The sequence below is a fragment of the Xenia sp. Carnegie-2017 genome, unplaced genomic scaffold (assembly GCF_021976095.1).
Source record: "Xenia sp. Carnegie-2017 unplaced genomic scaffold, XeniaSp_v1 HiC_scaffold_24, whole genome shotgun sequence".
Lineage (NCBI taxonomy): Eukaryota > Metazoa > Cnidaria > Anthozoa > Malacalcyonacea > Xeniidae > Xenia > Xenia sp. Carnegie-2017.
The window spans coordinates 6,900,242-6,925,697 of record NW_025813487.1 but is presented as its reverse complement, the minus strand read 5'-3'; the positions used below and the strand labels follow the sequence as shown (position 1 = coordinate 6,925,697).

At 34.1% G+C, this 25,456-nt stretch overlaps 2 protein-coding genes across 1 annotated transcript; both read left to right on the top strand.

The window, feature by feature from the left end:
* LOC124451455 overlaps positions 1-25,456 on the top strand; it is a 100,159-nt gene that overhangs the window by 55,567 nt on the left and 19,136 nt on the right.
* On the top strand, positions 19,591-22,592 carry LOC124452040. The gene is made up of 2 exons (XM_047002633.1): positions 19,591-21,240; positions 22,052-22,592. Exons 1-2 carry the CDS (start codon positions 19,591-19,593, stop codon positions 22,103-22,105), a joined length of 1,704 nt encoding a protein of 567 aa, XP_046858589.1. The 3' UTR covers positions 22,106-22,592.

The following is a 25,456-nucleotide window of genomic DNA, read 5'->3' as shown; positions in this document are numbered from 1 at the left end:
TTCAAAAAGCGGAAAGTTAAAGAAAACATTTGTTTTCTTTAAACAACTTGACCGTCGTTTGAGCGATGTTCTTGAGTTCGCAAATGTGCGGAACTCATAAGACAAGTCAAACGAACTAAAGCCTAAACTAGCCGAGTAGCCGTGAGCAGTCATAGCCGAAATGGTAAAAATTGCGCGTTGTGCAGTTGGATATTGCGATAATGATAAACGCTGTCCTGATTATCAAGTTAAGAGGTCTCACGTAGAAAAGTTAGTTTTTCATAAGTGGCCCAAAGATCAAGCACTTGCTGAAATTTGGCGAAAACAAATTGCAAACAGCAGAGCCGATGACTTTAACCCAAAGCCTGGTGCACAAGGTACTTTCGTTTGCTCAAATTATTTTCCCTTGGGAAGAAGAACCCCAAATAACTGCGGAACGGATTATCCTTCGGTTATTACGCTATCAGAGTACTAGCAATCGAGGACTCCGTTTAAACGTAAAAGAGGAGAAACAAGGACGATATCAAAGCGTCCTCATCAATCCTATGACACCGAGGATTCTGATTCAAGTTTTGATGGAAATCTAGCAAAATCTGATGCATCTTTACTCCCTGCCCCTTTGGAATTTGAACAGTTGACGAGAGAGTATGATGTAAGGTTTCACACCGGCCACAGTTTTAAGTGTGTATTTGAATACTTGGTTGTTTCTTCTTCTGGCTCTTAAGTCGCCATACATAATAATAAAAATAGCAATGTCACTTTACAAATAATTGGAAATACTAATAAGAGTTTGCCGTAGAATAGTTCCTCGTGATACTTGCTGACTTTGCTGTAGACATGTGCCTTTGTTGCGAACTCAAGAACATCGCTCAAACGACGGTCAAGTTGTTCAAAGAAAACAAATGTTTTCTTTAACTTTCCGCTTTTAGATTACCACAAAATTGGACTCACATGTATGAAAAATCGCAAATAATAATTCGAGTATTAAAATAGACGAGTTTGAGAAATATATTTGAAAGAAATGGCCAATATGTGTAAGGGTAATTTTTGCGCATTTATTAGTAATTTATATGGACGCCATGCGTGACCGCGCGCTCGGCCCAATGTTTTTGCACCCCCTGCAATATGGCTGCGATAACCTTGAAAAGGTCTATTATCAACCTAAAGGTTAGAGTCCAACAGATCGTTTCTAAGATAACCATAAGCGTTCGATTTCTTTGATACTTATTAAAACAAAGCAAGTGACGTTTGTCGTTTTGTCTCGACTCAAGACATCTTCAAATGAGATGTAATTACTTAGATAGTTAAGGTGTGAGGTTTGTGTGGATGTGTACTTACAGTGTAAAGCTGATATTGAGTATTGTAAGGAAATGTAAGAAAGATTGTACAAGATATAAGGAGGGATAAGTAATGGAGGGAAATTTACCATGAAAAGAGCTGAGGGGGACGTACATATTCTCCCCTCCCTCCCAACAGGGGCGGATCTAGGATTTTTCAAGCATCAGTCATAAAACGTCGGAGGCGCTCCGCACCTGGGGGGGTCTGAGGCATTCTCCCCTGAGAAATTTTGAATTTCAGAGCCTTGTAAATGCCATTTTCAGCGTTTTAGAGCAATACAAAATGTATTTTGTGGGCATCGTTTTTGCGTAAAAACAACAGATTTTGCTTACATTTTTTTCAAAAAAAATATGAAGTGAACCATTCTTAAATGTTTTGCCAAATATTTAGGCTCATTATCATGCCAAATATATGGCTCATTAGCATGTCTAGGAACGTAAAATTTATTTTACAATAATGCTATTCAAAAACAGATATAGTGTTAAAAAATTTCTACCAAGTTATCAGGCATAGACCCCCCTAGAGACCCCCATTCAAACCTCTATGTAATGAGTTAAGTCAGAAATTTGGTACTACAAGTGACAGTTCATAGATATAGAAAAGCTCAGACTTCAAACCATGCAAGTTTATTGTAACCCTTTACCCATCTCCACATCAGTGCTAGCAATTCACCTTTGAGAAAAATCAAAATTTTTTCTGCCAAGATTAAGCAAGATTATCAGAGTGAAAATTTGTTAAGGACAGCTTAATGCCATAAATGTTTATTAGGCATTTCCTTGACTATTATCTTCTGCAAGGTGTGCTATATAGCAATCACTAGTAGCATTGTATTATCTAATACAAACAGAATGTAACCAACATGTCTTTAATTATATAATTACATGAATGTTAAAATTGCTTCATGTGTCATGCTTACTGGTTATGATAAATATCTTTTCATATGATCAAAGCTCGTTTAAATGTAAATCTGAAATAATTTAGTTAAGAAATTATAATGATCAGAAAAATTACCTAGTGATCATGAAAAATACTTTGCTGTTTTGCCAAATTTCAAGGTTTATCTGCATACATAGGAAGACATTCTTACTTTATAGAAAATGCTTTTCATACATCAATAGCCCTTTGGAATTTATGGCAAACAATCTGGTATGAGCCGTAGATTAACATACCTTTACATCTCTACATGAGGTGTTCAGTTAGAAAAGGGAACAATATGTGACATGGGACAACATTTCATGTATGTGAAACACTAAGGTTTAATACCATTCCAGTCAAATTGTCAAAATAAAAAGCTTCATGGATCAGAAGACTCAAATCACAGGTTATAGTAAACAGCTTCTCATGTAATCAATGTTAGTTTTCTCAATCGTAAATAATATGTAGTATAACTGTCCAATGATTGAATGATCAATAATCATAAACTGAAAAGCCCCAAACATTTGTTTATGATAAAGTAAATAATAGTATGGCGCCTTATGGCTACAGATTTTTTGTCCATTGAAATATATTTGCAGGAATGTAGGATTTCGCTGCCATATAACGGTCACGATTCCCCAAGCACTAAAGAACCATAGCTAAAGTCCTTTGGCAACAACAATTCTAGAAGCATCAATCTGCTTACCATACGCCATATTGACATAAATCGCATCACACACTCGCATAAATTCACTTTGATATATTACATTCATGCATACACTTCACTTGTCCTTTACTTACGATTTTGGATGTAAATTTCTGCTGATAAAACTCAAAACAATGTTGGCTTGCCTTTTAACATCAATGACTAAAATGTCGCTCGCGAGATCGTCTTTGCCAAGCATTTACAATTCATCCATAAATTTTTCGCCCTCTTGAAAAAATTCACAGGTCACACATTCAATATATGAATTTGTAAAGATTTCCATAAATTCCATCTGATTGTAGTTTAGTTTCTATCATGCTTATAAAATTACTATGAAACGATCCAAACATTCAATTCAGACAGTGAGCTTGAGTTAGTTCATTAATGAATAGGATCTGATCTTTTGTTGGACAATTTTAACCAATCGTCTCAAGGGCCTGAAAAGGCCCTGGTGCACTCTTAAATGTCCAACAAAGTGCGAAGATCATATCTTCATTTAATTTCAAACACCGCACTGCATAAAACATTCATATGTTAGTTCAGTTGGCTATCAGTCGAAATCCGTCAAACCAATCACAATAAAACAAAAATTCAAATGAACCAATTGTAAGATAGCAATTGGACTCCCTTATACGTCCGGCCCCCCCTATTATCAGTCGAGACCATTCCAGACTGTCCACTGATCAAATTTCAAGGTTTATCTGCATACATAGGAAGACATTCTTACTTTATAGAAAATGCTTTTCATACATTTTATGTTCTCAGACAAGTATGCGATTGGTTGAAACTTAATCAACTTACTCTTAACATCAAGAAATCCCAATTTATGCTAATAGGTAGTAACTCGAGACTACGTAGAATCGATTCCATTGTTATTTCAGCCGATGGTAAGCAACTTAAGGAAGCAGAATGGTTTCCCTATTTAGGATTAATTATCAATCAGAATCTTACTTGGGAGGATCATTTTGAACACATGCGTAATAAGATAAACAAGAAGCTAGGCCTTTTGCGGCGCATCAAGTCGTGTCTCCCACTAAGCGCTAGGATAACTTTCTTTAATTCTTTTGTTCTGCCCCTTTTTGACTACGGCGATATAATATGGGAGACCGGGGCAACACTACACTTATGACAGAGCTACAGATCCTTCACAATAAGGCTGCGCGAATCATTTTAGATCTTCCCCTACTGCTTCCGAGCGATGCACTTTCAAGGCTCCATTGGAAACCTCTAGAAAGGCGGAGAGAGAGCATCGTGCTATTTTCATGTTTAAGGTAGTTAATAACCTTTTTATGCACACTTTTCACTGCTGTTTTAACAGTAACTATCATAACTATAATACACGATCAAAGCGAAATATCCGCAAATCATTCGCACACAGAAGATGGGGGCACTGGATAACAATAAATTTTGCAGCGGACGCTTGGAATGCCTTACCCCTTTCCATAAGAGATGTGCCCACCTTAAGCCAATTTAAGTGTGGTATCAAGAAAGCACTATTTTAATTAGTTTCGTTTTTAGCATGTTAATTTTCAAATGATGTATGTTTTATCTTCATATTTTCGAATTGTATTCTTTTTCTTTTTATTTTTAAATAGTTATATCAGATTTAGTTACTTTTGGAGGACCCCTCTGTAAACCACTTTTTAGTGATGTTGGCATCCTCAATAAATATTAGCTATTATTATTATTATTATTATTATTATTATCTGGCCATTGACCAATAAAATAAGCGTTTTTGGCGTTTTTAGACTCCTTTATCCGTGGAACCAGTCGAGCCACCCCGCTTATCAGTCGGTAATTCCAGGTCAATTAAAATTCAATTGATCTGGTTACCAACGAGATATTCATTGGATTAGTTATTAATTTTCATTAATAAATAAAGCTGGATTTTTATCACGAAGTAAATGCGATGATAAAATAAAAATAATTAATGAATTTTTAATTAATATGAATAGGTAATTTTTGAATTTCAAACATCAGTCGCGCGACTGGTTTGACATACTCTAGATCCGCCACTGCCTCCCAACTATTCGAAAGACCAATTTAAGAGTTTTTAAGATCTGAAGAGAAAAAAGGGAGTTATAGATAGTTGCTTCCTGCAAAAGGGCACACAGCAAAGTAAAAAAAATAAACTGAAACTTTTGAGTATCGTTGTAAGTCTATGTAATTAGTCTGAGATGTCTTGAGTCAAGACGAAACGTCGCTTGCTTTTTTAAATAGATACTGAAAAAATCAAATGCTGATGGCTTTCTCAAACCCGATCTTTTGGGATCTTATCTTTATATTTAGAATTCGATTCACACCTGGCAACTCACTGGCAACATTGAATTTTTATATATTCTTATTAATTGTTGTCCACTCATATTTATGATGTATTTGACATGTTTGACGTATTTTTTAGTTGCAACCGATTGTTGAAATTCATATTCCATTGGAATCCTACTGTGGCAGTACGGCTCTACGAACGATTTGTCACTGAATCGAGACAGTAAATATCAATATGCTGCCATGTTGAAGTTCTAGAAATCCTACGGAGGTAATGGATACCCCAAAGGATTGGGGACATATGAAAAAACAACACAGTTGAGAGAACGTTGCTAAATCGATCAGCGTACAAGGTTCGCAAAAATCTTTGGTGGAAATAAGTAGTTTGACTTCCAATGATTTATCTAATGTCAAATTTTCACATGTTTGTAGCTGTAGATCGTCCAGGTTAGTAGAGTCATGAGATTGAATGTTTTTGTTGTTGTTGACTGACGTTTGACTTCCTTAGCAGTAGTCATCTTTAAAGTCAAGTTGACTTTATCAGGACTCTACTAACCATGACGATCTACATCTAGAAACATGTAACGATACGTCCGTGTTCAAACCATTTACGTTATTATAGTTAAATTTTTGTAAATCATAATCATTGTTAGAGTAAAAAATTGTAACCGAGAAACTATTTTGAAATAGCGTACGCCAAAAATGACACCAATAGATTGCAATTGGAACGCATATGGTTAAAATATGACATACGTTGTTCAAACAAATAAAGTTTCAGGAAATTTAGACGATTCTTACGCGAACCTTCATCTTCCGAATCGTAGATTAATTTGTGTTTTTCCGTTTATATGACATTTTACATAAATCATCATCAATTTTTCTGTTTATAATGATTCAGATTTTGTGGAAACTGAAATTTTTACATAATTGAAGAGAGCTATAAAAAGGTATTCAAAAACGAAAACAAAATAATCTGTGATTTGGATGCTAATTGTTCGTGTACGCTTTTGCCAAATTCCCTGAAACTTCATTTGTCTGAAAAAAGTGTGACATATTTTAATCCTAATTGTTTCAATTGCATTTAGCTTTGTCATTTTTGTGCGTGAGCTACTTCAAAAGCAATTCTCTGTAACACATTCCTCTCTCTAAAAAGTTTATTATTTGAAACAATTTTACTTAACTATCAGATGAACCATTGGAAGTCCAACTGCCTATTTCCACTTAAAATTTTCGCAAATATTTAGCAAAGTTTTTCGTCACTGAATATTTTTTTGACACCCCCGCACATACATCTCACAGTCACGGCCAACTGGTAAACGTTGATTGGTGTGTTATTCATATATTCAATTGTACCTGACTGATTTTTTTGAAAGCGAGTTGTTTAATTTCTTAAAGTGCCTATGAAACGAAAATTTTGCTATCTGAGTAATACTTTATTGAAGAGATATTTTAAAATGACAATGAACATTCTAAACCAGTTTATGCACATCACTTTTAATTCTTGGGTTATTGAGGTTCTTGCTATGTCCGATATATCTCACTTGTGACGTCACATTGCATAATGAGAACTAAAATTATTAAGTATATTAACTGATACTTTACTTCACAACGACAGAGTTCATTTCATTGTGACGTGTTAATGGTATAAAATGCTGCTTACTGGTATCAACCTGAAGTTGTCATGAAACTGAAGAGTATTTGAAACATTGTGAGAACTCATTATGCAATATGACGTCACAAGTTTGATAAATTAGAAGTAACAAAAACGTCAAAATCACGAGAATATGCATTTACTGTTTTAGAAAGTACACTGTAATTTCAAAGGTTTTACTCATTTCAACCCCCCCCCCCTCCTCCCATTAACTTTCTATGGACAGCCCTACTCATAGTTGAAATCCATTGTTTTCTATAGATTAAGACATGCATTCATAAATTCGAACCCTCCCCTCTTCCTCATCAACGAGTTTGCTACGCTCCTGTTATGGAATAGACAGAGTAAATTAGAACATAGATAGAACATTTTTATAATTAGTCCATAGTAAAATGTACACTTACTCAAGTAAGTTAATTAAGGTTCAAATATCGTCACGTCCAATATAATGCCAATGTCATTAATAGGAAAGTACATACAGGTTAGAGAAAATATGGGGAAAAACAGCTTGATATTTTTTGTATCCAATAATTTCTAGTCAAATAAGGAGAGGCACCCTATCTGTTGTAACCAAATAACTTTTATGTTGTCACTAAGTTATTGGAATTGTCAAGGTTAGCCGAGAAGTTCATAAAATATTCAAAAAGTAAGAAATTCAATAACCATTGGGAATAATCAAGCATTGTAACTGTACAATAACTTTATTCGTAAGTATGCTTAACATATTGGCCAATGGGCAATGTGTAAATTGGTTATATTCAACGAAATTTTTTGACTCTCTTTTTGTTTCTAAGAACAGTAGATCGGAGATTCATCGTATATATTAATCACATTCTGCTTCTCCTAGCCTTGATAACTTTCTTATGTAATCAACACCTTGGTCCTTTGGGCTTTTAATTCTTGGAAAAAATGTTTTGAAAAAAATTCTAAGATGTTGCTGTTTCGTAGAGCAAGTAATATAATGACTTTAAAAAGTTATCTATAAAATGGCCATTTTCAGCCGTTTAAAGATCTGAATTTTCAAAGTTTTCTCATGATTTTGCCTCCTCTGATCATTTGCTCATCTAATCATCTAGAACATATATTTCTTGAACTAAGAATTCCTTTTGGAAAAGGAAAATATCATGTATCACAACTTCGTAGAGCATTGTAAACCTTCGTAAGTGAGGGCCTGAGGGGATGTTAAAGTAAAATGACACGTGACGTCATCAATGACATGCGTGGATGATTAATGTGTGGAATAAATATGTCAATATAGAGTCGGTCTTAGGGGTTTTATCTTTTTTTCTCCTCGCTTTGGCTTTGCCAATGGGCCAGTAGCTTTAGACTTTGCACTAGAAATTTATTTTTTTCAAAAACGAAGAACTTGCTGTTCTATTATTTTCTTCTCACATTCTAAGTAGCCTTATGTCATTGTCGTGAGTTACATTAAGATCTGACGACGCATTTCACCAAAGTATTTGTATAATATAAAATATTTTTTTTTTACGTACGTCGTCATGGTTACAGCATGCGCCATGTGTTTCGACTTTGGAAGCCAACAACAATATTTTTGAATTTTGATTTGAACGCTATAATTTTAAGTCGTTCGAAAGTAATTTGCTAAATTGGTGAGTGAACTATTGCCGTAAGTTCGAAGCATAAAATAAAAACTGTAGACGAGACTTGGGCCTGTTTCATACGTCGCATTTTACATGAGCCAAATACATTTAAAAGATAATGAGAAATTTTATCTCATTTTCTTTTGCCTCTAATGCATTCGGCGCATGTAAAATGCGATGTATAAAACAGGCCTTGGTATCTCATAATTCTCACTTGACAGCACGCTAAAGCGCGAAAGTTTTTTTTAAACCTTGTAAAATCATGTCTTGTGGTCTTGACTCATGAGGAAAGCTTACTTCTTTAGACCCAGGTGAAAGTACGTAACACAACATTCTTTTTCTTGACTGACCAAGTTTTATAATGAAAAAATGGTGGCCACTTTTTACGAAGTAATCAAAACTAAACGGTCTAGAAACTATGTTAGTAACGACTAAATTGTAGAATCAAAATTATTTTTATTAAGAGTTCTTGAAAAGTTTCATGACTTTTTGATAAATTATGGCAAAATTTCAAAAGTCCAAATGTAAGTCAAGTGTGAGTTGCCAAAGTCTTTGCAATTCTATTATTCCTGCATTAGTTTTGCGAATTCAGATTCAAATTCCGAACAACTCCGTAGTCCGTACTAAAGCAGTAGAAAGTGAAACGTTTTCACAAATTATGTATTTTAAGCTGTGAACAAGCGATTTATTGGTCTGTAACTAAGATAACGCGGAGCAGGAGAGTCGGGGGGGGGCGCATACCATTACTTCGTCTATTATCAAGCAATGAATTGAGTAAAATTCAACGTCCTTTCAAATAGTGTATACTCTTGTGCTATTGTGCTCCCCCCCTCTCTCCACTTGATCAAGCTTTCCTCATGAAGGAGTGGGTTGTTAGGTCAGTTTCAAACGCAGAAATTTACATCAACCGAATGCATTGAAAATAAAAGAATTTGAGATAAAACTCCTCGTCATCTTTTGTTTTAAATGGTTTTACTGTATGTAAAGTTCAGGTATTTGAATCTTTGGTAGCGCGCTATCTGTTTGAAGTAAATGCAAACACTTGAGTAACAGAGTTTGAATGAATAAGAATAAATCAGCGTAGCTTGTTCCCAATGCGACTTAAGACGCAGCAGGATTAAGGGCTGTTCACATGAGCCAGGTAACCGGGATACAGCGAAGCGTTAAATCATTTTGACAAATGAAAAAGATTAAGTACTTCACAATAAAAACCTTATTTGAGCAATTTCTCTATTCTCTGACTTTGCAAATTTACAAAACCTTTAAAAATCAAAAGAAATAATTTAGTCTTATTTGAAAATTGAAACTGAAATGACTTACGACGCTTAAAAAAGGTTGTAAGTTTTGTACTTAAACTTTTTACTCCTTTCACTTCCTAAAAATTATTTCACGCCTCGCTAAATCCCGGTTACTCGGGCTCATCTGAACAGCCCTTAACTAAAAGTTTTTTATGCCTACCTACAAAAAGAACAAATATACAGGTATAAATTATAATCTGTAGAACCAACGTAATTAATTTTGTCGTAGCATAAAACCACAGTATATAGAACAAACATTAGAGCAACTCCATTCAATTTTTTGTGCCACGCGAATCTCATTGCGCATGTGATTATCATAGTAGCAGCCAGTCAACTGCTTTTTTTGACTAATAGTTGCACTGAGCTGGCAAATGACAACCAGTAATCTAAATAAACAGCAGCAAGTTGCACAGCGAAGTGGATCTACTGTGTATTCCCTATACTGTGATAAAACAATGGAACATGTCGTGCATCGCAGCTTAAATAATCAGTAGCGTTGTGAGATAAGTGCTCATTGCTGTCTTGCACTGGGGAGGGACATCGGGCTTTCGAGTGTTGTAACAAATCCAACTGCGCTATTACAAGCAAAGGCAGCATAATTCTATCTGCAAAAATTCCTGTGAAAACCAACCTACCACCAGTTCAACGAATGATCAATTACTGAATACTAAATCTAATGAGTCCAAAGCAGTAGTTCATCAAGTTGTTGCTGGTAAAGTGAATCGTTATATATGTCGTGCTCTAATTGATACGGGTGTGGGAAGCTCTTACGCTTCCTCAAAACGTTCCTCGACATTCTTAAGTAACAACTTAATAAGAGGGAAATCCGATCTGTTGAGATGACCTTTGGCAAAACACAAAATTGGTGGGAATTCATCAGCTAAAAATGACTGACGTAAAAGAGGAATTTCAAATTCAAGCAGAAGTAACACGAGAAGCAAAAAGAGAACTTTTAATACTTGACAATCCAAAGTATGCAAGCTTAATTTCAGAGTACACGAATCTAAGTGGCCTAAGAATGAATGATGATGACGACAAAGGAAAACTCCTCGTACGTTTAATGTTAGGGGCGGGGAAAAGAAATAGTAGAGTTAGCAAAAATGGAGGCTCGCGGCAAAGAGTTCTACTTACCTTGTAAACCAGTGTTTAATGAGTCCGCAGAAACAACAAAGTTATGGATCGTATATGACGGATCTGCACGTGATAATGATAAAGCACCATCCATGAATGAATGTTTACAAGCCGGTCCACCTCTGCAGAATCAACTGTGGAAGGTGATGGTGAGAGGAAGATTTCACCCATTTGCGTTAACAGGAGACTTAATGCAGGCATTCTTCCAGGTAAGAATACGAGAAGAAAATCGGGATGTGATGCGCATTTATTGGTATAAATATATATAAAAAAGATAACCCTGCGTTTCAGAAAAGCTCTGTTTGGTGTGTCTCCTTTCCCGTTCCTTTTGGTAGGAGTAATCAAACAACACTTAGACAACTACAAACAGAACAACCCCGACATTTTAAAAGAGATTAGAGACAGCTATACGTTGACGATTTATTCAGCGAGGGAGAAACCATTGTACCTACAAACGAAGAAATTAATCTTCGCCGACGAGCAGTTTACCTTGCACAAGTAGCACTTCAACGTACCTGAACTGGAATCGGTACAATCGCAAGAATCTTCGACGGATGAGACTACATATGCAAAGCAACAATTGGGAGTGAAGACAGGCAAAGAAACAGTTCCTGGGCTATCATGGACAAAAAGAAAGATCTCATCAAAGTTCAGATACCTACGGACTTGTCTCACAACACGAAGCGTGAGGGGTTAGCTAAGACAGCGAAGATTTATGACCCACTGAGTTTGGTGTCTTCCGTCACGTTGTTGGCCAAGCTCCACCATTGGACTGCCGTGATGGCAAGTTATCGTGAGACGAGGAATTACCACAACAAATTAATGATATATGGTCATCCTGGGAAATTTATTTTCCACAATCTATCAAACTTCCACGAAGTTTCGTGTGTTTCCAGGAAATCATCCAAAAAATCGAGCTGCATACCTCTGCTGATGCTAGCAATTATGGAGTTTGGGCAATAGCGAAAGGCATTGTCCATCAAGAGAGTGGTACGTGCAAGGGCCTGATGGCTACCAAATCTCGTCTTACTAAGGATATGACAATACCACGCTTAAAATCTATATCTTCACATAAGGCAACAAATCTTTTTTAAAACGTCAAGAAGAGTTGGACAGATTCCCAATTGGCATTGTTTTTGCATTGCTGGACAGCGCAGTAACTCTCCATTAGACACGGAATGATGGAAGTGAGGATCTAAAGAGATTCGTAAGGAATCGGGTAAGGAAGTTACAGGAAAAGAACTACATCCAGTGGAGACATATTGCTGGACAACATAATTCTGCAGACATAGCGAGCGGAGGTGGTAAAGTGAGTAAATGAAACAATCGGTGGTGAATGGGTCCAAAGTGGTTGACAACGAAAGAATATTGGCTAGAGGACATCACAACTACAGCAACAGACGAAAGTCTGGCGGAAACAAAACCTGTAACACAAATAGTTAAAACTGCAACCTTTCTACATGACAAATTCGATGAATTGCTGAACAAATACGATCTCTGGTAAACCTTGTGGATGGATGTCAAGATTTATCCAGAACAGTAGAAAACAAGGACAAAGGAAGAGTGTCCATTGACAACAAATGGAAATCAACAATTGGAGAAAATGGTGGATAAAAGAAGTCCAAGCCCGAAATCTAGACATGTACACTGCAAAATTTTGTAAAGATCAGAAGAGGCTTGAAGAAAATTTTGTAAGGATCATGAGAGGCGTCAAGTGTTATGGACGAATCCAAGGAGATTAACAAATTTACTTGCCCAAAAGTGATGTGTTCACAAAAAAAATTCTTCATCATTCCCATTATGTCATCCTTCATGGTGGAGCAAGTTTAACAATAGGCAAAGGTACGTGAAAGTTACTGGGTTCCAAAATTAAAAAAAATTGTGAAACGAGTCATAAAGCGTTGTAACGAATTTAAAACAATTCAAGCCGTTCCTTATGCAAACACTGTCCCAGAAAATCTACCTAGAGACCGTACTGATTGGCGTTTACTTTTCCAAGTAATTGGTGCATGTGAACTACCCCGGCCCGATAAAGTATCGTAAAACAAAAAATACTGAAGGAAAAGCCTAGATTGTAGTGTATATATGTGAAGTCACGAGAGCATTTCATCTGGAATTAATAAAGTCTAAGGACATTCTATATTTTCGCTCAACTTTCAAACAGTTAATTGCGCGAAAAGGTCGACGAATGAGTGTAAAGTTTCCTGTGGGGTGTCAGTAATAGTATAAACAATCTGGGGAGTGTCTAGCATCAACGCACATTTTATGTTTCACTATCTTTTACAGATTTGTTATCAGTGCTAAGAAAAATCCAAATGCGCACGCACAAACTTTCTGTGAACTGTAAAGGCTTACAAAAGTATAAAGAAATTGCTACAAACAACAAATGTTGTAGAAAGTTTATTAATCCAAAAAAATTGCGATTTTACTTTAACGTATTTCGTTAGTGCTTGCACAATGTTAACATTCTGAAGTTTTTTCAGGCTCGAGTTTAGAATGTTATCAACTCTGGACCAACTACACTCATATTCTACAAAATGGTGAGTTAATCTTGGACATAGGACAGTGAAATTGAAACTTTGCGTAAATATCTGTCTTTGTATGAAACAATAAAATTTGCATTTATAATGTTTTGCTTATGACTGAAAATTGATCAATACATTGAAAAACATTTGCTATGACAAACCCTAAAAACATTCTCGTTTTTCATATGCATTGCAAAAATGTAGTAAAGTCATTCGTTCTTATTGCGTCCTATTTTTTTGTGTTTTACTATTTACGTATGAGATATTTTAATGAACGGTTTGGTGAAAGTGTTTGAGTTAACGGTTGGTCATATTGTGTTGAGAGTTGCCCAAATTATAAGACCTTTGACTATACATACGTGGAAGTCACGCGACATCGCGCGCGTAACACACCTTGCACATAAATAAGAAGCTGAGCCTGCTATGAGAAATATTTAAAATCTTTATGTTGTCAAATATCATCCACGTCAACGTAAGTTGGAGATATTTTTCTGGCGATATATGATCATGATATCAAGAAATATTTCTTCCATCTAATAAAACTGTAGGATAAAGATTTTGCATCCTTAGATGGCGACTCGATTTAATTTTAATTTACGTATCTATCTAAGTAGAACAAAGACAGTTTTTCATTTAATATTTACTTAAGACTTTGACTAATGTAGGTATGATTCGACCTTAAAACTAGTTTGCTTTGTTATTCTTGATAAGCATTTAAACATGGTTATTGTCAAACCATAAAATACAACAAACATAAACGAGATATTCAAGTTAGATTTCAAACATTGTATAGGAAATGAATATAATTGAAGCAGAACATTAAATCACCGTGTTTAACATGATTTGTTCTTGTTCGGAAGTTATTTTTGTCATTGTTTAATCTTAAAATGATCGTTGTAGAGGGTTTTCATCACTTAGTTACGTACATCAACATATTTTGGACTTTTGATATGATAAAAATTGTTTGTTGATATGTGTTGATTTGCTACTGAAATAACATACTAAAGTCAATATTTTATATGTGTTCTTCATCTTTTTTAACTGATCAATGATTGTGGACAATGTGTGGTCGCTAAATATATTTTTGTTACAAGATTTATCTATTTACTTGGATTCATTCATGTACAGGAAGATCAATAATTGTTGAGTGGGGCTCATATTAATTTATGTATATGATATGTTTTTATTCTTCAGTTGCTAGCTATTTCATGTAGTTTGCCAATTTTTTTAGAATAATAATCTTACCAATAAAAAATGGTTTTGGTCATAGACGTACAGATTCTTACATCTTTTACACAATTTTGGGTCAACTCTCATAAAAATTATGCCCACCAATTTTTCATTGGTTTTCTTATTACAATGTTTTGTTGACCATTGTTATTGCTTTCATCACTTTTGTTGGCTTCTTGACACACTCCCTTTTTTAGCAAGAAAATCTGTGTCAGGACTGTAGGATGATTGTTAATTTGAAGATCATATTATTTATGCACAATATAGGCTACATGTGTTAAGCTCCTTAGAAAACCATTGTTGTCTAGGGATCATTACATCCAAATGTTTATGTCACCCCAACCACAGTAATGAGAATATACAGTAGGACCACTTTCTGTGCAACTTACTGCTGTATATATAATTATATTACTGGGTGTAGTTTGCCAGCTCAGTGCACCTATTGGTCAAAATAATGTAGTGTATGACTGCCACTATGGTAATCACTTGTGGAATAAGATATGCATGACACAAAAATATTCAATGCAATCTACTGTAAGTTCTCTATAAAATTATACTATATGTTCCTATAACTGTGTCCCAATTACATTATGTCTTCCTTAGGTCCTAAGTCGTGAATAAAGCATTAGTCCAAATAAATTACACCTGCTCATTTTTTTTATCATAATACCTTCTAGACAACGATAATGGTTATGAATTTTTAAAAAATAATGGTGTAGCCAGACTGATAAAACGTTTAGTCCTTCTATGTACGTTTTTATATTCTTTTACTGTGAAAATAATAGGCATTTTACCTTGTGAGTCTTAAAGTGTCCCTTCCACCAGAAAAAATTTTTTAGCAATATTAAATCTGTCGATGATTTTAAGCCTCGTTAAAGAAAAAGTTTTGAATTTGGTCAAATCGTTTGATTCTTGTAAAAGCGTTAAATTCACTAAAATCGTATATTCTTGTGAGCCATGTCCGTGATAATGAGGAGTCTGAAACTAGCTAATTTTCTGACGTCATCCAAGGTACTCGTGTTACACGAGTCGTGTATTCAATTGCTATCAAGTCAATGCTGGCTGAGGAACAACTTAATTCTATAAGCGCCTAAAAGCATTGCCTTTGCACTAGTGAAAGCAGAAAAAAGGTAAATTGTTGCGTTGCAGCCAATTGTACGAATGAGTCAAGCCTTTGCTCTCGTATGAGTCTTCACACTATGCCTTATAATGATAAAAGGCCCGAGGCCAAGCGAAGACGAAATATCTGGGTTTTAAAGCAAATCGCGTATTTGTGCCTTCCAGTGCTTCAACACTTTGTTCGGCTCGATAAAACCAGAGGATTTGGAGCGTCAGTTTAGTAGTTTGCGGAATCAAATGAACGCTAATTTTTCAGGTCTTAAAAAAGATGAGATTAGAATTTGTGTCTTTCCGACCATCTATGCTTTTCAGTCAAAATTCGAATCATTATCGCTCAAGTTTCATTGCTTTCCGAGTTTTTTGTCACGTATCCCGGAATAAAGTTTTTGTCTGAATTAACAGACTGAACACTCAATTCTCATTTTGATTCATCGCTTACTTCGCTAGACATAATTTTCTTTTTAATTTATAATTAAACAGCGTGAAGCAACGTATATGTTTAATATAAGCTAAATATGTCCAAATGCTGACTATATTGGATGACGTCAAAATACCTTCTAGTGCCAGTTTCTTTATAGAAAACGTTGGGCCAAAATGCACAACTTCAAGATGCCATAAAAGCTTGTTGATTTGACCAAATTTCTGGAATTTTTCTTAGAAAGGCTTAAAATCATAGACAGATTTCATATTGCTAAAAAATATTTTGGTGGCAGTACTGAAAAAGTGTTTGAGTGAGGCAGTGTCAGTCTGTCCGTCGTGATATCTTCGGCTGTATTCATGTTCATAGTCGCAAATGCGAACGATAACGAATAGTATTGTTTTGTCTAGTATAGTCAATGCTTGGAACTTGATAGCTACACTGTGCAGTCCGTGCTTGTATTTTGTTCTGTATTTTATTCGTATATCACGTTGTTTATCTCTCACCCTGTGTTCTGTGTTTTGGTGAGGAAAATGTAAAGCAGACAGGATATAGTTTTCTTTATATTTACTTCAATTAGTAATGACGACGATTTGGATTTAACAGATCGTCAAAAATGACGAAGAATTTAAATATATTATGGCCCTATGGAAAATAACTACATCAGCAATGATATATGTACCATGTGCAATGCCTCCTCATTTTAACAATAAACATAAAATTTAAATTGAACAGAATCATCGGCAACATAGTCCTATCAATAAGCAAAATTCGTACAACACAACAAACCGATATATCTTTTCACCACACCATTGTTAGACAAATAAGATATAATATTCATTTTAAAAAATCGTTTTAATTCAAAATGGCAAAGAACTTATCGTTCTATCATTAAAATTTATGAGATTTATAACGATGGCGACATGGCAATTATATTGTTTTTTTGCCAGCTTCTTTTGCACAATATTAGCACGCGAACACCAGCACACATAACATGCACTGAGCGTAGGAGAGCAATAAAAGGAAAGATAATGATAATTACTGGTGATTTTATTAAACATTGAGCACAGAGAACGTTTTGTACCAAAAAGAAGTGCCAAAGGAAGGAATGATTTCATTTTGTGGCATTTTGACATGAAAATATTTGTTGTTATTTTGCACATTATATTATTACGGAATGGCCTTGGGACTTCACTTAATTTAATGAAAAATACAACACTAAGCAGTTGGTTTACTGGCTACTGTTTGTTCCATGTACTCTAACTCTGGTCAAGGCTACCCACATGTACACTCTCGTACCTATTTTTATGTACCTTGTACATCTGGGGACGATTGCACGAAGCCTGGATAGCATTATTCGTCGGATAGTAAAATTTTCAAACTTGTAGAAAAAGATGTTATATTTTCTTTAGGTGAAAGAAATTTGTAATCTTTCAAGCAATATTTTATTTCAATGATTGCTCAGTTCAAATCACATATTATTCCCTTTTAAGAGATTTTGTAAAAGTTCAAAACGATTTGCCATCTAATGGATAAAACTATTCTGCCTTCTTGTAACCAGCACCAGGTTTTCCTTTATAATCACAATGAGTTTGTACCATGGAAATCTTACCTACTTTTTTCTGCAGGGAGCAACATTATGTCTGTCTTGAGCTCAGACATGAAAACTAATGGTTTTAAGTTGATGAGATTAATTGTTGATGTTGGTGGAGAAGCTTTAAGAATAACATTGAGGAAACAACTGTCAGGTACTGATTTATTTTATGTTTTAAATGACAGAAAAATTATAATAAGCTTTTGTCGCTAAAAGATAAGCAAATAAAGCAACATCAATGGGATCTACTGTATCCTCCTCCTCCAATATTGCCAAATGAAAATAAGTTTGACATTACTTTACTTTGTATTCTTCTGCGTAATATTTGTGGTTTAAAACCACCTCGTGATCCAATATGGGAAAACATGCCTAATGTCACTGATTATTCAACTGAAGCAGATATTACCCGTATCAGGTTATTTCGTAATGATCGTTTTGCTCACTTACCTAACACTTCAGTAAGCTCTAATGACTTTGAAAATTTTTGGGTGGAAATAAGCGAACCATTAGTTCGTTTAGGAATAAGTCAGAAAGAAATAGATAGATTGAAAAATGAGTTGTTTGGTAATGAAGAATGTGAAAGAATTTTAAGTGAATGGGATAGATTAAAGAGCGATTTAACTGACATTAAAACTGAGCAGAGAGATATTAAGAAAATAGTGGAGGGTGTAGAGAAAGATTTACAACAGGTTAAAGATAGTGTACAGAATCGTTTATGTGTGATTGAAATTAAACAGGAAGAAATGAAAAGCAATCAGAAAGAAATAAAACGTCATATTCACTCACGTCCAGTAGAAGATATTTTAACAAATAACCTTGTCAGTTGTAATTTTGAAAGTGAAATTAAACATCATTTTGAAAAATTTTTAGAGGAACACGGAATGGGTTTTGATGAGTTTTAGCTTGGTTCGAAGACGACAGTTCTCAAAATCGTGCATTTATTATTTCTGCTGTTGCTGGTATGGGTAAATCTGTAATTGCAGCTACTTTATGTAAACGTTATCCACAATATTTGACTGCAGTTCATTTCTTTCAACACAACAACAGTCGTTACAATAAAGCCAATGTACTTCTTCAATCTTTAGCGATGCAAATTAGCGGTAAGTTTCCTGCTTACAAACAACTTCTTGTGAAAAACTTTCAGGTCAACTCTCTGAGCCTTTGAATAACATGAATGTTGAAGGATTATTTTCCTTCTTTTACTGAGTTGTTTTATAATATCTCAGAAGTTCCCAAGCGAATGTTAGTTGTGCTTGATGCTCTTGATGAATGTGGTTATCCAGAAAGAGATGACCTTGCTTATTTATTGCTAATCACTTACACAAACTTCCGCCTTGTTTTCGCTTTGTAATTACAACCAGACCTAACGAAGTTGCTTTGAATAAGTTCGAAAAATTAAATCCACTGTTCATTAACTGTAGCGATGATCGCAATTTAGAGGATATTAAATTATTGATTGAAGAAAGAATTGGCTCTACTGACAGCCTTCCTGATTTTAAAACATTTTGGCAGAAAAAGCTGACGGACTTATGTTGCTTGCATCACTTCTTAGCAGCGAAGTCAAAATCAGGATTTGTTGAAAGGCTCCATACCAAAAGATCTCAGTGAATATTACGAAATTTGCTTAACAAGATTAAGTAAGGAATTAGATTCGTTTCATATCAGTAACGAAAAGTTTCAGTCAATTTTAAATGCTTTGGCTGTTGCTAAAGAACCTCTTCCTTGGAAAATGATCGATGACGTTCTTTGTTTTAATTCGAATCGTGACTCACTTAGGGTTAGAAAAATTATCTCTTGTCTGTTTGTTACCAATGAGAAGGATGTGTTTCGTTTTTCACAAATCCTTAAATGATTGGTTGTTGGATGATCGAAAACATGATTACTCAGTAAAAACTTCTTGTGGTAATCGACTTGTTTTGGAATTTTGTTTAAAATCTTTGGATAACCTCAAAGCTGAAGGCGTAAACTATGACGTCATTAAACATGTGACAGTGAGGTATTCAGTCAAGTATTGGTTGCTTCATTTACTTGATATTTCTGATAATGATTATATCGTTGAAAATGTTGGTAAATATCTTGTTGACTTGGAAGTTTTAGTTGCTTCTATTTTGGTTGACTCTCGTCGTACTTTTGAAAATTTTAAATTATTCAACGCACATGATGTGTACTTTCATATTTCTGAGGACATTCGATTGTTATTTAATGAAGTTTATTCTGTAATGACGTACTCTATGCTCTTTGACAGTGAAGTAATTTTTTTGCAAAACGTTGCCAATGAAGTCAAAGATCTGTCGTCTCAAGCCACCACAATGCTTCAAACACGTTTCAAATATTCACCATATCTAGAGTGCAGAGACACGGGTTTTGTAAAAGCTCGATTATTACGTTTATTTCATTTTTTGAAGTCTGTTGATGTTTCACGAAATCATGATTACGTCGTGTGTGGTTATCTTGGGTTCGTCGTGCAACTTTTTTCATTGAGAACAAGCAAATGCTTATGGATAAAAAATATTGCAGGTCAGTTTAAGAAATATGAAGAGGAAGAATTTTGCGTTGTCTTTCATCCATCCGAAGATATGATATTTGCTTCCCAGCTTGATAAGATACTAGATATTAATGGTAAAATTTCGTCCAGTCCATTCCATTGTGATGATTCTACTTCTAAGTTCTTTACTAACAAATGTTTTTCTAAGGATAAGTACACAATGGTCACTAGTTACAAAGATACTTTGACAGTATGGGACGTTGAGAAAGGTGAGAAGAAACGCAGTATTGGATGTAATAAAGTAACCTCACTGTGTTTTTCTAAATCTGGAAGGTATTTGTGTGTTATTAGAAAAGAAAGAGTGGTTCAAATATTTAATGTAGCGAATAATTATGAAACATTCGTTTACGACAATCATTTACCGTCCGGTAATTCATATGAGCCTGGTGTTTTGGTGACTGTTGGTCGTCATTCTTGGTGTTATTACGGGAATAAAAATTTCATTGTAAATCCCACTGGTGAGAAACTTCCCGACTTAGATCTTGATCATAATTATTTTTTGTATCCTCTTGATCCTTTCGATTACGACAGATCAATGTTTTCCGATCTTTATAAAGAATTACATGGTTTTATGTTGAACAAAAGCAATGTTCTTTATTCTGATTCTTTTTTTCGAGTTGACTTACATTTTTTTTGTATGATGCCGCGCGCATGTTCAACTAACAGTTACAGTTTAGGTAACGAGAAATTTTGCTCTAATGGAAAATTTCTTTATCGGAGCAATGAAGAAAATTCAAGGTTAATTATATACAATCTCAACACATTTGAATTTGTTGTCAAGGAATGTATTTTTAATGACATGGTTGCTGTAGAAAATGGAGTTATTTTGATTACGGCAAAAAATATTCCGGAGCTTTGGAACTATAAATTGACAAAACTTGTTTATAGTTTTGATGAACTAGAAGGTACAAACAAAATTTTTGAGGTAAGTGATGTATCATTTGCTTGTCAAAAAACTAATTCTTTTGTGTTTTTCAATGTTGAAACCAAGCGAAAAGAAATATCAGTAAATTTTGAAAATTATCAAAATGTGCACGTATTTGCATGTAGCTCTAAGTATCACGTGTTTGCTAAAGTTGAATTTAAGGGTCGGATAATTTTCTGTATGTGGCATGAAGACAAACTTGTTAATGGTTGGGATGACGTAATTAAGGAGGAAATCGTTAATTTAATCGCCGACAAAGTCATTGGAGAGTACTGGCGTGATACTACTGGCTATAAAATTACGCTGTTTTTCACCTTCAGCAGATAAATTATTAATAAGTGACATGCGCAAGTATGTGAAAGTATTTGACGTTAAAACATACAAATTATTTATAGTTCTACAGAGAATTTTGAGCATTTTTGGGGTCAAAGTTTTTCTTTGTTGATGATAGGTATATATATAATGAATATAAACATTTGATTGATTTGAAATATTTTAAGATTGTAGAATTATTTCTCCCCTTGTGAGTTTATTTCCAAGAACTTATATTACTGTCGTAAACGCAAACTTGCTTTAATTTTTTCTTCCTTAAAGATCCCAGTACAATGCGTAAAAATCATCTTGCCACGTGGATAAATTTGATCATTGATGATAAAATTTCTCACCATTTTCCATAATGACTATATTATCTTTAAAAAAATCTTGTTTAGTTTCTATGCGTAATCCCTATTATTGTTGACATTTCAATTAATGTCTGCTTGCGTATGATTTCATGAAACGACCTTTGTCTAATTTTGATTGTTCTGTACAGAGACCGCAGTATACGATAATGTCAACATTTAGAGAGATCATGTATAAAAGCTGAAGTTAATCAACAAAAGAGGAAAATTCAATGACAATAAAGACAAACCGTAAACACAAATGATTTTGTGTCTAAGATAATAATGTTCCTTGCACAAGAAAGTAAATTTATGACTTTCATCTTATCACACAAACATATAAAATGCAAACTATTGTTAGTTATAGTACCATAGGTTATATTTTGTTTATATCTACACCATGTAAACATATAATGTTTATGCAAATGTATTCAGTGTAGGATGGTGTTAATATTACACGTTTATTGATACTCTTTTACACCAAAAACAAGTTGTTACTAGTTAAATCAATATTATCTGAAATACTTTCTTAATACTTTTTTATTATTGCATTTTGATATACAAAATATCTATGTGTTAAGTTGTTAAGAGAGACAAAGACAGCCCAATTGTTACTACGGTTATATGAATATTTTAATCTTTATCAATTTGAAAAACGTAAATTTATAATAAAACAATGGTACATTTGCTAATTTTTACAAGAAAAACTAAAAATTTGGCTGTCTTTCTCACTGACTGTTAAAAAGTAAATCATAAACTCTACAAGAAAATGACTTATTATTGACGCTCATCATCGTGATAAAGAATTTAACCATTGTGACTGAACACTCCAAACAGTATGAACAGGAAAAGTTAACAAAAGTCAAAGAACGTTTTCCAATATAGAGAGAGACAGAAAACAAACGAAAATGTTGCATATGGAAGGATGTTTAATGACAAGTTTTTAACTTTTAATGAAAAATCGATATTGCAAGCATTGTTAAAGATTGAACACTTTTACTTTGTGAATCGATAATTTATGGGAATTATTTTTCAACAACGTCAACTCAAACATCAGTGGATATACTGCAACTTACTTTTCCAAAGTTTGATATGTTTATGGCTTGTCTGTAAAATTTGATATACTCTTATTTCAAACGATAATACAAGAAGGTGAAGCTTTATTTCAGGAAGTGACGTAATGAAAGAAATGACAAATTTATGTACCATGGTTCTCTGTGGATTTGTTGTTGTACTTTGTAACGTCACCCAGGTCACGTGTTCATTGAAATGTCATCTGTTGTCAAAATTGGAGGATATGAGCTTTTACATATTTAAAATGTTGAAGCTGGCTGTTCACTTTGTTACTTTTTTACTAAACTGAAGCATGAAAATTGTCATCACATGTGGACGTTTTGATGTGAACATAACGCATAAGTAATCATAAGAGTGAATAAAAAGAATTTGATTTTATTACATTGTGGCTATTGGAGATGGCTAAAGGAATTTTTTGCGTCGATAATCGAAGCTGCTTATTGATAAAAACACACTGTCATTGTGGCACTTGATCGCCTTTGCGCATGCTCGGAAATATATATGTACTTGAATGATACTATAACATTTGTGAAATGAATTAAGATTTTAACAGCATCATGTTATGAAAATTCAAAGCAAACGTCAACTATGAATAAATGTAGAATAAAAGTGATCATCTTAGTTGATATAAATGGTCAACAAATCATTCACAACAAAAGTAACTTCAACATGTAAGAACTACATCAAGTTATGAGAACGAAAATTCGTGAAGAATTTCTACGTCTTTCTTTTTTAAGATGTCATATTTCTCAATCCACTGTGTTTTTTTTATGTAGTGAACAATTTTAGATCATTAAATTTATTTTATATTATTGTGTACATATCTACGTATAGTGAATAGATATCTTTTATAACAACTCATAAACGGTCATCTACCGTAAGCAGACATTAGGTCGTGGTCTCAAGGATGTCCGTTTACGACTAGCTTGACTGTATGCAGACTTTTCATTACTGCACTTTTTCTTTACGTTTCTAGATTTTTCTTTTGATTTTTAAATTTTAAACGCTAAATAAATGAATCCCACATTGCTCAACACCATTTTTTAGACTAATAGTAATTTGCCAACTGCCATGTGAAGATTACTGGTGCTTTAGAAAAGGTGTCGTATCTTGAATTCAAAAATACCGATTTTTAAAATTAACATTCAATAGTTGTATAACAACTTTCACTCACATTCAGCAACATTGTTTGTTAATAACTGTCATCTTGTAAAGGAAGTTGAAAAGTAACCACATTTTATCAAAACAGAACAAATGCAGTTACCTTTTTTAACACTGCCTGGGATTCATTCGTTAAGCACTTATAAAAAATTATTTAGAGAGAAACTTTCTTTTTGCGCAGCGTTTTGTTGAACTTTGTTTTTTAACGCATATTAATATAATTTTATTATATTTGTATGTTAGTGAAGAAATAATCGTTGTATTCTACAAAATTGTTACAATATATGTTTGTTCATCTATATGTAGTGTCTTAAATAATTTTCACATTTTTCTACCACACCAAACCTATGTTGGGACTCTCGGGAAATTAGGCTCACTATTTCCCGAGTGAGAGTACATTAAGTGTTTTGTTATATAGGGAAAAAAATCATAAATTTTGACAACTCTTCAATAAAATCAATTTTTTTCGGCGGGGGAGTTGGCCTGCAAAATTTCGTTGCAAAATGCTATGATTGACCACAGCATTTTAGGTTGACTTCCGAGTTTTTTCTCAATTCTTTTTTATTAATAGTTGGTTTTCGTCGCTTAATAAGCTCGAGAAACGTTATTTCAGTTTTAGGTTTGGTGGCTGTTTTATTCGCTATGATATTAAAATGAGCGGGCAACATTTTTTCACTTGTTTTCCTTGCAGGAATCCGTCGTGCATTTATTTCAAGTCATGTGACTACCAATAAACCAATCACAATTACTATACACAGCTCCTACATAACAATACAACTAATTGTATAAATAGACATAATTCGAAAGTTGATTTGCCAATTTGAATGGTTTGCAGGATTCCAAATCTAAATCAAACGACTTTCATGCACATCATTAGTCTCCTATAATTTAGTTCAGAAAGATGCATCAGTGGGACATGGTTATAACGAATTAAACTTTCGGAAAAAGTTGAATTTTTGAATACTCTTTTTTGGTACATCCTGTATTTGTTTATTTTTGGGAACTCCCCGTGTAATGTGTATATGTACGTAAAGAATGGTTCACAAGGTGAGATCATCAGCTACAATTACATCTTTTTCAAGTCAATTTTCTTACATTAAAGTTTTAGGAAACAGATACTTTAATACCAATGACTTAATAGTTTTGTATGTAACTATGATTAATAAGAATCGGACATGTTGACAGGAGCTATAATTAAGGATGAAAGTTGTGAGAAAACAACAAAAGAACGTATGTAGAACTTAAAAGTGTTTGATGTTACTTAGGCCTAGCTCAAACGTCGAACTTTAGATGAACCGAACGCATTTAAAACAAAATATAAT